The 12,669-nt window shown below is 31.8% G+C and overlaps 2 protein-coding genes and 1 pseudogene across 14 annotated transcripts in view; 2 read left to right on the top strand and 1 right to left on the bottom strand.

Annotated features, from left to right (window-relative positions):
- Positions 1 to 1,001, bottom strand: part of ABCB1 (ATP binding cassette subfamily B member 1) — a 206,545-nt gene extending 205,544 nt beyond the window's left edge. Inside the window, exon 1 of the mRNA XM_077857100.1 lies at positions 984 to 1,001. The gene's annotated coding sequence lies outside the window, so the exon portion shown is untranslated. The remainder of the gene's footprint in view (positions 1 to 983) is intronic.
- RUNDC3B (RUN domain containing 3B) overlaps positions 1 to 12,669 on the top strand; it is a 147,362-nt gene that overhangs the window by 66,208 nt on the left and 68,485 nt on the right. For all 13 annotated transcript variants that reach the window (XR_013357034.1, XM_077857102.1, XM_077857113.1 and 10 more), the window contains 2 exons: positions 9,389 to 9,478; positions 11,702 to 11,782. Coding sequence is in view for 12 of the 13 variants with exons in the window: in XM_077857102.1 (XP_077713228.1) it covers positions 9,389 to 9,478; positions 11,702 to 11,782 (171 nt within the window). In the remaining variant the exon portion in view is untranslated. The remainder of the gene's footprint in view (positions 1 to 9,388; positions 9,479 to 11,701; positions 11,783 to 12,669) is intronic.
- On the top strand, positions 1,726 to 3,447 carry LOC144288980 (small ubiquitin-related modifier 2 pseudogene; annotated as a pseudogene).

Raw genomic sequence — 12,669 nt, 5'->3', positions numbered from 1 at the left:
TTATTTGGTATGTATTTATTGAATTCTTTGATAGCAATATGATTCTTAGGGATATTTCTAAAGATAGGCAGTGAAATGATGATTAACTCTTAGGTGTTTGAGATGAACTTCATGAAATGAAAAATTTGTTTCTTCTATTATTACTGGTAAATAAGTTTAATTGTGAAAGATACTAAATATTAAGGTTACTAAGGCTTTGAAAATAAAAGTAGTATCAGAATCTCATAGATCAAACCTAAAAAATCCTAAATTAATAAAATCGAATCCAAGTCTACACAATAATCATCTCCTATGCAATAACAAAGTTGCATTAAGGTTATGACAGTCTTCTGAGTAGAAATTAAAGCATTTATTTTAATGCTTAATAATCTAATAATAATAATCTAAGTTACCTTTGTTTCTTAGACAATTGGGTGGAGTAGAAATAATTCTTGAATAGATTATTTTTAGAATGAGTAGTTCAAATATTTAAAGGGAAATGCTTTTTGCCTTGTTCTGAGGTTTTAGTTGTCCTTTTTGATAAAAGGAAATGATTCGGCTCTAAAAAAATCCACGAAATAAAAATACTCTTGCAGCAATGTATAAGCATATATTATTCAAACAGAAACATGGCTCAGTAAATCTGCACACATACCTGCAAATATGTCATCTTTATCTATATACACACACATAGTATTTAAATGTCAATATAATGGCTCCAGTTCCTGGAAAGGAAGTAGGGAATTATTTCGGAATTCTCATTAAATAAAAAACACAGTTGCAAAGTTGTCTTTAAAAAAAAAAAAAAAAAAAAAACTACGCTATTTTTTTGTTTTGTTTTGTTTTTGTTTTTGTTTTTGTTTTTTTTACTGAAATCAAACCAAAGAAACCTCTTAATTATAAATGAATTTGATTGTGAACCTCTAGCCAAAGCAGATCTATTACTTGGAAGGTTAGGTTTGTAAAATATAAGCAAACTCTTGGAAAGAATAGCTATATCTTACCTTTTGTCTAGATGCTGCCTGATATAAGTTCTTGTAGAGCAATGAGAAATGATCTCTGATCCTTTAGGAATCTTGGGAGTATTTGAATCAAGTGATTTCTTCTTGATCTTCTCTTCAAAGATAAAGAGTAATGACGTCCTTTAAATGGTATTATACAAGTGTTTATCCCAGTACAGAAGGAGGAGCTACATAAGCTAAGACAGGCAAGCTTGAGAATACTAATCAGTGAAAATCTAAGGATAAGATTGGATGGAGGAAGTATAGGAATGAGAAATACAGTAAATCCTCTGGTAGTTGTATGTCACATGGCTCCATAGTGTTAGAGAATTAAAGTGTTTTTTTTTTTTTTTCCTGAGGTGGAGGATGTCTTAGTGAGCAATTGAAAACAACCCTTGCAGAGTTTCATTGCTTAGGGATTGAAATATTACTGTGAAATAGCCAGAGTTGGGAGGTTGGCAGACTTGAAATTAGAATCTAAGCTAAAAAAAAAAAAAGAAAGTGGGGAATTGTTTTGGTAGTTTGCTGGGAAGACTGAGAAATAGAGAGGTAGGTAAAGTAGAAACTGAATTAATTTACTCCAAGTTTTATTTTTCCCCACCCACAGACTGAAAAATAATTTAGAAAAGTCAATCTAAGAAATACAAATGTGACACTTCAAACAATAATGAAAACATTCTGGTAATTTGAAGTAGCATGTATGGAAAAGATAAAGAAGAGGTAAAATTAGTTTTACGGACACCTGTTTATTACTTTACGGTTGTACCACAGTACTTAATTTATAATGACAAAAGTTTTTCTCAGAAAAAATATTAATTTTCTTGATATTGTAGTAGGACTAAGAGAAGCAAGGAGTAAAGTATAAAAGTTCAAAAATTACTGAGCTGTCACAAAGTGAAAAAGGAATTGATAAATACTTTTCTCACTTATAGAAGAGTAGATAGAATAGTGAACAATTAACATATCTTTCAAGAGCTAAGGAGGACTTTTAGAATCTTAATCTGTTTAAAAGTTTTACATTATTAAGATGAAAAATATTAGTAAAAATTGCTTGTATACTACTGCCTCATAGCATATACAAAAATTACTGAAAATGGATAAGACTTACATGGAAAACTCTTAGAAGAAAATACAAATGTAAATTTTCATGACCTTGGATTAATAATAGTTTCCTGGATGTAATACCAAATATATAAGCCACAAAAGAAAAAATAGATAAATAGGCATAATCAAACTTAAAAATTCGTGCCTTTAAGAATACCATCAAGAAAATGAAAAGATGACCAAAAGAATGGGAAAAAACTTTTGCAATGCCTATGTCTGATAAGGAACTTCTATCTAGAATATGTATAAAGAATACTTAAAAGTTAGTAATTGAAAATAAAACATTTTAAAATGGGCAAAGAATTTGAATAGACATTTTTCCAAAGAAGATATACAAATGACCAATAATCCTTAGAAGATGCTCATTATAATTAACCATCAGGGAATTGCAAATCAAAACCACAATGAGATACTACCGCACACATACTAGGATGGCTAAAATCAAAAGAACACATAATAACAAGTATTGATAAGGATCTGGAAAAATTGAAACCCTCATACATTGATAGTAGAAAAGCAAAATGATGCAGACCCTTTGAAAAACAGTCTGGCAATTCTTCAAAAGGATAAATAGAGATTTACAATATAAACTAGCACGTGACTCTCTATATATTTCCAGGAGAATTGAAAATATGTTCATGAAAAGTATCTCTACAAATGTTCATAGTAACCTTACTCATAATAGCCAAAAAGTGGAAACAACCCAAATGTCCAATGAACTGATGAATGAATGAATGAATGAATGAATGAATAGTGTGTATTCCATACAGTAAGATGATATTCAGCCATACAAAGAAATGATGTGCGTCTTCTGCCACTACTGATGCTTGCTTGTGTGCTCATTCGGTGTGGATGGTACCTCCTTTGTGAATTGGCAGCTGAGGAGACTCCGAAGTTCTCCATGGTGGATGAAAAGCCCAAAGAAGGAATCAAGACTGAGAAAAATAATCATATTAATTTGAAGGTGGTGGGCCAGGAAGGTTCTGTATAGTGCAGTGGAAGCTTAAGAGGCATACAACATTAAGCAAACTCAGGAAAGCCTACCATGAAAGACAGAGTTTCTCTATGAGGCAGATCAGATTCCTGTTTGAAAGGCAGCCAGTCAGTGAAACTGACATACCCACACAATCAGAAATAGAAGATAAAGGTAAAATTGATGTGTTCTAGCAGCAGACAGGTGTCTACTAAAGAAGGAACCTGTTACTTTATTCCAGAACTATTCCTATAGACCAAGACGCATTCTCTGTTTAAAAAAAACGAAAACACAATTGGTTCTACCACATCCTGACTACAACGTGATAGTTCTGTTTTTTTCATTTCCCCCTTTCCCATTCCTTTACTGTACATTAAATAAGTGGCACATCTGCACAAGCATGTTGTGCTTTTTTAATACTAAATGTCCAGTGTTATATTTTGATTGATATCAAATCTAGATGAGATGGGGAAAAATCATGATTCTGTGAAAATATGCTCATTCTCCATGCTCATGCTCATTCAGCTCTTTATATTTCAGTAAATTATTTTGCTTTCACTGTTTAAGAAAAACAACAACATCATGAAAATTCTGGCATACCTTGTTTGGAGAATTTTAATGTTTTTCATTTATTATTGTAAAATCAAGGACAGTTTTGTAACACTTTTGTATGTAGATATTAAATGAAGGGTATTCTCTGTTTAGTAGGAATACATTAGTCTTGAAGAGATGAATCCTAGATAGTGTTCCCTTCATCAAGCATCTTGTCTAAATAAACTTTGTATTTAAAAAAAAAATGAAGTACTGATATGGGCTATAACATGGATAAACTTTGAAAACTCTTTCGCTGTCCAAGAGCCATGGAAGCAGTAATTCCTGGAAACAATTAAGAAAAACTTCAAGGATACATTTGATGTTATTCTGTTGTAAAGGTAAGAATAATCTTGGTCATACATAAAGACCATGTGACCTGAGAGTAATAAGCATTCTGAGTGCCCTGTAAAAATTACCATTTAGAAAGAACGAGGTATTTTCATTAGCATAATAATGTCAGACCTTCTTTCATTAGAATATTAAACTCAACATAAATGAATCTCTTATTCCTAGCCGCAGTCACACTGTAAGCCTATTCTCTTTGTTCTTTTTTGTTGTGTTGGAATGTCTCTCCTCCTGTTCCGGCCGCCTTCTTTTGGATCCTCTCCCCATTCACCTCTTCTATTCATTTCACCTTTCTTTTTTTCTCATTCTGAATCTCTTTCCTACTGTTGGATCATTCCCACCCCTGTAGAAACATAAACTAGTATCTCCTACTTTGAAAAGAAGAAAACTTCTCCATTGAACCTGTATTTCCTTTTGCTCATTTCTGTGTCCTGCTTCATCACCTCACTTCTGAAGAAATGTTTATACCTACTGTCATCATTTCAGAGTCTCTCTTGTATCCACTCTTTTCCAGGTTCTGTCTCTCATCATTCCACCAAGAGTAATTTTTAAAAGGATACCAACAATATACAAGCTACCAAATGGATATTTCTCTTGTCCATACTTTATACCATTGCCCAGCTAAAACAGTTAAATACTTCTTCTTTCTTGAAAAACCTCTGTCTTTAACCTATATAACCTTCCTTGGCTTTTCTTTCTTTTTCTGTCATTGCTCTTCTGACTTGGTCTCTGTCTTTCCTTTTGAATTCTTTTGCTCTTTACAACTTTGAAAGGTCAGTATTCTTCTGGCTCAGCCCTGCATTATGTGATCTTAATCTCTATTCATTTTCCATTCTATCTTCATTCGAATTTTTAGAATGTCTTTAAATACTACCTGTATGGTCATGACACCACTTTTATATCTCTGCTTGATAGTTCAGATATCTTGATTTTTTTTTCTCCTCTAACCCTCTTTACCTCTTTCTTAACAAATGGTTTCACAGCCTAGGTACATGTTTGATCAAGTCAGAACCTAAAAGTCATATTTTATTTCTCTTTCTTCTTCATTCTCTATAATCATGCCTAATTAGCAAATCTTGCCAGTCCTCTCTCCAAAATCTATCTTGATGTATCTCTTGACCTTAATGTCCATGATTGCAAGAGCAATAGTACCTCATTTATCTCTTTCTACACTCCCCTGTTGGTGTCCCAAGTGAGTTTCCATTTCCTCCCCTTTCTTCCAGCCAATCTTCTTAAAAGTTAAAAAGATTGTGTTGGTTCCCACTTAAAGCATTAAAATGTTTTCTCTTCAAATACATTTCCTAGAGTCAAATCCTGGTTAAACCACTTTCTAGCTGTAGAATCTTAGACAAATGCTTCGTCCCTCTCTGGCATATGTGCTGGTAAAGAAGATAATTCATATAAAGCATTCGTAACTGTTCTTGGCACTCGTAAATATTTACATTTATTATTAATGTTATATGGCCTATAGAGCCCTCTGTGATCAGACTTCTGTGGGTTTAAGGCCTAAACGCTTAAGTGATTTTCTTCAGAGTTGAGTTCTTCGGTTCTCCTCTGCCTCAATAACCTGTTTATTTGCTTTATACTACTTATCATCAGCTCTAATGACCTTTCTCTTTTGTTTGTTGCCTGTCCCCGCAAAGGTGCAAAGCTCCATGGAGAGAGGGACCATGCTTAGGTGGTTCACCATTTAACTTTAGTACCTAGCACAGTTCTCGCCTCTTAATAGGAATTTATTATATATTTGTTGATAAAATCATTAATGAATCTGACATTCTTAGCAATATCTTTGGAGATTTACTTTTCATCAGTTTTCATTCTGATTCAGTTGGACATTGAATGAAATAAAACATTTATAAGGCTAAAATCTATTTTTCATGTCATGAGGGAGACTCTTCTATAATTTCATTTATAGAGACTAAATTGGGCAAGAGAACAAGAATGTGATAATGAAATTTCTTTGGTTTATAAGATAATATTTCTCATAATATTCCATTTTCAGTATGTAGAGTAACTTCTGACTCTCAAAGGGGAAAATTTGAAGCATGATATTGTACAGTGCTTATATGATCTATACTGGTGGTTCACCGTGGACGCCATCCAAAGGGTATTTGTTATTGAAGTACCTGAAAGGCCTTCGAATAGTCTTAATGAATACTAAAGATAGCAGTATAGAGATATGTTTCAATTAGAGTTAAATTATATATATTTAGAGAGGAAAAGTGCTGTTATTATTAGGTGTTACTTTGTTTTCCTGGTTTTTAATATTTTTCTAGTCAACAGACAAATGGCAAGAATATACCTAATAAAAAGTGGAAGTTTTTCTTCCAGATCACAGTAATATCAGAAGTTGCTCACAATTTTCATTTGCTTCTCAAATGAAAAACTTCCTTATAGAGATACAATCTAACGTATAAAGCTTTACATGGAAGTTTTACATATCTTTTTTACCTTTCACTTTCAGCATATATAATGTGTTTTGGCAATTCAGTGTACTGTTTTGGTTAGATCCTTTAGAACAAAAAATATTTTCAACTAGAGAAAGAGAATTTTCTTTTTTAGTGTATACCTTGTTATTGAATTTAGTCATCTTAGGGTTTATCTTTGGCTCATTTGTTACATAACTTTGGTTATATAAGCAAGCTTTATTAATGCTCCAGGTTTTCTATGAGATAAAAACTAAGAAGTTTAAAGTTTACAGTTTTTTGAAGTCTTTGGAAGTGTTGATGACAAGAATCAAACTTTCAGTCAAAATTATTGGGGTGTTTATTTGATTAAGAGAATAAAAATTAATTTTCCTAACAGCTTCTATTCTGTTAATACATGTAAAGGACGTCTTTGACTAAATGACAAAAATATCTTTTTCAGTTCAGTACACTTCATTATTCTTTTGAATACTGAATTAAGTTACTTTTAAAATGTTATCTCAAACTTAGAAGTGTATTTTATTAAAAATGTTTTTTTAGACTGTTAGACTGTACTAACAAGATGCTCAGCCTACAATGGACAACTTGTTTTTTTTTTTTTTTTTAAGGAGAGAGAGAAAGAGAGATCATGCACGTTGGTGGGGGGACGGTGGGGCAGAGGGAAAGGGAGAGAGAAATCCCAAGCAGGCTCCACGCCCACCCCAGCAGCATGGAGCCCCATGTTGGGCTCTCTCACAACCGGAGATCATGACCTGGGCTGAAATCGAGAGTCAGACACTTAATGGACTGAACCCTCTGGACAGCTCTTTAACTAGAACTTCGTGTTCCATTTGTTCTCCCACACCCTCTATTGCAGTAAAGACTGTTATATTAAATGAGATCTGTGCAACATTACACTTCAGGTATGGTTTTATATGAGTAGAAGTATTTCACATGTAGCAAATATTTCACAAAAAGCGTTTCACTAAAACTAGTTAGATTTGTGTGTGTGCTTGGTATTTTTCAACAGTTCATAATACAATGTTGACATTAGGAAGCAAGCAGAAATAGTTTTGATCTTACTCTTAGAATATACTTTAAACATGGTGGACTCAATATGGAGAAAAAAAAAGTAGACCTTTTCTTATATAGGGGAATGCCAGGAATAGTGGGTAATTCCTAGTATCAAAAACCAGAATTCTGTCTCAGGCATGTGTCCCATGGAATTTGGGGGTCTAGAGCCATTGTAATCATAGTTCTTCTAGGAGTCAAAATAATTTTGTTAAGAGCCAATTTAGCTATAGGGACAGTGACAAAAATCTTAGGTATATAGATTTATTTAATATCTTTATCTTTTTGTGGAATATCTTAGTTAAATATATAGGAATTTCTTCCATTTATTAATCTTTGTTAGGTTAAAGTTTTCAGTTTTTCTTTTTCTTTTTTTTCGTATAGATCTATAAAAGAAATTCCTGTATTTCCAAGGAGACAAAAAACATTTCTTCCCAGCTAGTCTTCCTATCATATTTATTTGTAGCCTTACATCTGACAGAGAGTAAAATAATGGCCTCTTATTTTCCTTTGTACTTTTTATTCATTTAAAATTCCTGGGCGCCGAGGTTCCATCTAGGAACTGACTCAATAATCAGTCAGTTGAGCTCCTGTCTTTGGCTCAGGTTATGATCCGGAGTCCTGGGATCAAGTCCCGCGTTGGGCTCCCCTGGTCAGCGAGGAGTCTGCTTCTCCCTCTGCTCCAGTGCTCTGCTTATGCTCTCTCTTGCACACACGTTCTCTCTCTCTCAAATAAATAAGTAAAAATCTTTTTTAAAAATTCCCTATGAACTATAACATAGGTTAAATTCTCTTTAAATATTTTTGTGTTACAGGAAATGGTATGGTTTAATAGAAACATATAGAACTTAAAGTAAGAATTAGGTTTCTTCCTTGAGCAGTTTATCTGCATGAGCTTGGGCAAATTGTATTAACCTAATTCTTAACTTTTTCCAATGGTAAATTTGAAACTAATGATAGTTCTTTCCACCTTTGCTTCATGGGCTTTTTAAGCAAGTATCAAATGATATGTTTGTAAAAGTATTTTTAAATGAACTGTGCAAAATTGACATTGGGATTATTATGAGCATATTAAAATCTTTTTTATCAAAAAGAGTAAGACAAATTTCATTTACTAAAATGGGGTTTTACAGAGTGGCATCCACTGTCTATCTCTAATATAAATAGATATAGCAAATGATTCCTGCTTACTGAACATAAACTAGCTATTGCATAGTATTATTTTTTTTTAAGTAAATACAATGATCATACATTCTTTTGTAGAAAAATACCTTAGGCTCATATCATGATATTTTCTCAAAATATTTATTTTAAATATATTAAAATAAAATTTTAGTATTTTAACAACTAACATTAACCAAAACAGAAAGCTTTATAGGAATTAACACAGAAAGGTTCATATTCATATTTTGTCAGAGATATGAACACTTTCTCTTTCATACACAGATACCCTGCTAGTCCATTAGTTTGTTGTTAAAGATTAGTATGAATTACTAATGATCACATCTTTGTAGTTCTTCATTTAGTTAATAACCCTTGGAATTAAAGAAAAACTTTGTGTTTGTTCTGTGTATACAACAGTAGTCTATATAGTTTCACAAATAGACCAGTATAAATGACTGTCACTTTTCAAATTACATTCGAAATGCTTCACTATTAGGGAAAAATAGTAGACAAACTTGACCCATTGGAAGAGTCAGGGATTCTTTTTAAGAGAAGTGGAAACAATGATATTTTTTTGTTACTGCTGGCATTGTTTTCCTAAGTATCTACAAGAATTGGATGATCCATATAGTTTTTATTTTGATAAATTAATTAAAATTTAGTTCTTTCTACTTTAGTTTGGTCTCTGATTTCTATAGATGAAACTTCAGTCTGCTTTTAATATTTATATATTTACCCGTTTCATTTTTTAGACGATTTTATGAAGATGGAGCAATTGTCTTGGGTGAGGAAGCAAATATGCTTGCTGGCATGCTGCTTGGACTCAATGCTATCGATTTCAGGTACTTAATCTAAATGTGTTCAGTTTTTAAGTTATTTGACCTCATAATGGTTTCTACTTAGGGTTTTTGTTTTGTTTTGTTTTGTTTTGCTAATAAGTAAAGCATACAGCTGGATATTGATATTTGATTCATGTTGTTCCCTATCCTGTGACATCAGTTGTCTGACTGGGTTTACTCTCAGAAGTTAGAAATTTACTCTCAGAGTTAAGGAATTAACTATCATGTTGCTTTCTAGATTGGGCAAAGAGACTGAGAGTTAAGGAATTAACTGTCCTGTTTGCTTTCTAGGTTGGGCAAAAAATCCTAGACTGCATTAACCCAGTAGAAAAAAAAGTATATACCCTGCTAGCACTGAAGGAAGTTTTTGGATCTTATCTCTTAGTATTTTTCAGCGACTGCTTTAAAATGAAAGAAGATGCACTAAAAGATTCAAAGCCAGAAAGATTTTCATTATCTCATGTATTGAAATTAAAAAGATCCTGGCATGATATATTGGGTGTCTTGGGCTTCTATTATGTATCTAGAACATCAAAAATATTATTAATATTTACCTTTACTATCAATAAGATGATTTCAGACTAAGATCATAAGTGCTAAAAATATAAATGTAAGTTTTTCACAGATTTATGGGAGTATCTTTTTACATTCTTTAATTGATCGAGGTTATACTAAAAGTAAAAGGTTTGTTTATAACAAGAACTCAAACATAAGAATGATGGAAATATTATAATTTTTTGGAAAATATCACTTAATATTCCAAGAGTTTCAACAAAGTATAAAACTTAAATGAAAATCTGTTAGATCTTGAATCAAAAAATAATATTGCAAAATAATAATAATAATAATAATAATAATAATAATATTGCTCATTTCCACTGAGGTTACCTTTTTTTAATCACTTCCTTTTCAAAATATTTTCATTTTGTCGGTATAATTTTCCTCTATTTAAAATTTAATAAAATAGTATTCAGTTATTAGCTTAATTGTTTAGAATATGAATATGATAGATCTAATATGGATCTTCTTTTTTTAATCCTTCTGAATGTGTTACTTTTTTCACCTGTCATGCTGCTGGCTCTGTCTGAATCCTTCACAATTCTGTTTTTTGATTAAAAAAAAGACGAAGGAAGAAAGAAAGAAAACCTGGGATAAATGCATGAACTGTTGGCTTGTTGTAACCCATTGATACTATATAAATGGCTGAAAGCAAGTGTCTTAAAGATACATTAGTAATAGTTCTGTAAATGAGGTAAAGCTCCTACAAAGTATTGGCACTTTTGATGACTCCTTATTCAAGTATGAAAAAGTACATACATACCCTTGATACTAACACATTAGAATGGTATTTCAACAGGCAAACTTACTAACGAAACTAGAAGGTGGGAGTTCACAGATGACTTTTTTTAAAAAGATCCACATACATCTTGTAAATGTTATTGTTTATGTTCCTAGAAGATGTACTTTTTTCTTTTAATAATGGTAATCATAAAACTAAACACTTTTTTTTTGTTATCCAATTGGATATACCATCAATCAAAGCAAAGACTACTGGATTGGGAGACCAGGTGATCTAGAGTTGCTTTACTGGCTTTATAAGACTCCCAGTATGACTTTGGGCAAATCTCAACCTAAATTTTCCTGTTGCCAAGACCTCAAAAAGAATGGACTAAAGAGTAAAAGGTTTTTTTTTTGTTTTTTTTTTTTGTTTTTTTTTTTAGCATTCTCTATAGGCCTAAGACCCAAACCTTTTCACCTATTCATGTAGTTTAGAAAACTTTCATTTTCTAATTAGTCAGAATTTTTATTTTTTTTTATTCTTTTAGTCAATTTTTAAGGAGGTAGTCAATATCAGGTAAGAATTTGTATGTAAACATGAACAAGTCTTCATTTGAAAATCCACCAGTAACATCTTAAATCCAGTGAAGACCAAGGTAGTGTCCAATAATGTTTGAACAGATTTCTCAGTTTTTCTTTTGCATAATATATTCATATTAGAGTGTATTAACTTGTGCACTCCTTTGTCATCAATAGTGAATATAGAGTATCTTTATTAAGGCGTTTATTTGTAACAAGTAACATTAAAAAGTAACATTTAAATTATAAATAAAAAAATTTACCTGCAATTTGATAAAACAGATGTCTCTAACAAAGATTATTTAAAACATTTAACATCAATTTAAAGGTTTATGTATTATGTGACATATTTATTGTCTCTTGTCTTAGCTTTTGCCTCAAGGGAGAGGGATTGGATGGAAACTTTCCTGCTGTAATAGACTACACACCATATTTGAAGTTTACCCAAAGGTAGTTGACATCTTAAATATATTATTAAAATCTTAATTTATAGTTGAATATCTTGTGTAATATATTCATCTGATTAAAATTGCTTTTATTTCAGTATCAGAAATAGTTCAAAATTATAGACTCCATTTGCATTTTTAGTGTTTATGTAAATACACTTTTTACATAATTGCAGTTCCAGCATAAACACAGTTTTTTTGAGAATAGCATGTATTTCTATTGCTTTAGTCATTATAATGATAACTTTAATAGCTCTATAATAGTACATTGACAGTTCAAAACTGAAATCCATCATTCAGATTCTCCATTTTCCTTCCATTATAAAGGAAAAAATAATGAACATTTTGTACAAATCAATTTTCTTTTTGTTTCTACTGTGAATTTACAATTACTCAGGCAAATATAATGAGAAATGTTATGGCCCTTAAAGTGTATCTTTATAAAGGAGTTGTACCAATTTATCTTACTACCAGAATTGTATGAGAGTTAAGAATCTCCTACAATCTCATCAGCATTGAAAATGAATCAGATGAAATCTATAGATTTTTTTGAAGGTCTCTTTGTGTAATTGGTTTCCTGAATAGAATGATCATCTTTATATGCTTTAAAACTGTTATTGTTTAATATCAGGCCAGAGCTATAAGGGAAACAGAAAGAGTAATACACGTACACATACACACATGCACACATACTGAAGATGGATTTATTGAGGACCTAATGTAGAAAAGAAATTTTCCTAACTGCCAAGGATACATAGCTGTCAGGAGTGTAGGTACTTCATGAAATTCTGAAAAAGAGTTTAGTCCTTGTCCCCAAAATAATCGCCATCTAGTAAGAGAAGTCACTGTTTGACAGTGTTAAGATACTTTAGGTGGTGAGGGAGAAGTAGT

The sequence above is a fragment of the Canis aureus genome, chromosome 18 (assembly GCF_053574225.1).
Source record: "Canis aureus isolate CA01 chromosome 18, VMU_Caureus_v.1.0, whole genome shotgun sequence".
In the NCBI taxonomy this organism is placed as follows: Eukaryota; Metazoa; Chordata; class Mammalia; order Carnivora; family Canidae; genus Canis; species Canis aureus.
Note: the sequence above shows the minus strand (reverse complement) of the source record. Positions and strands in the feature narration are given on the sequence as shown.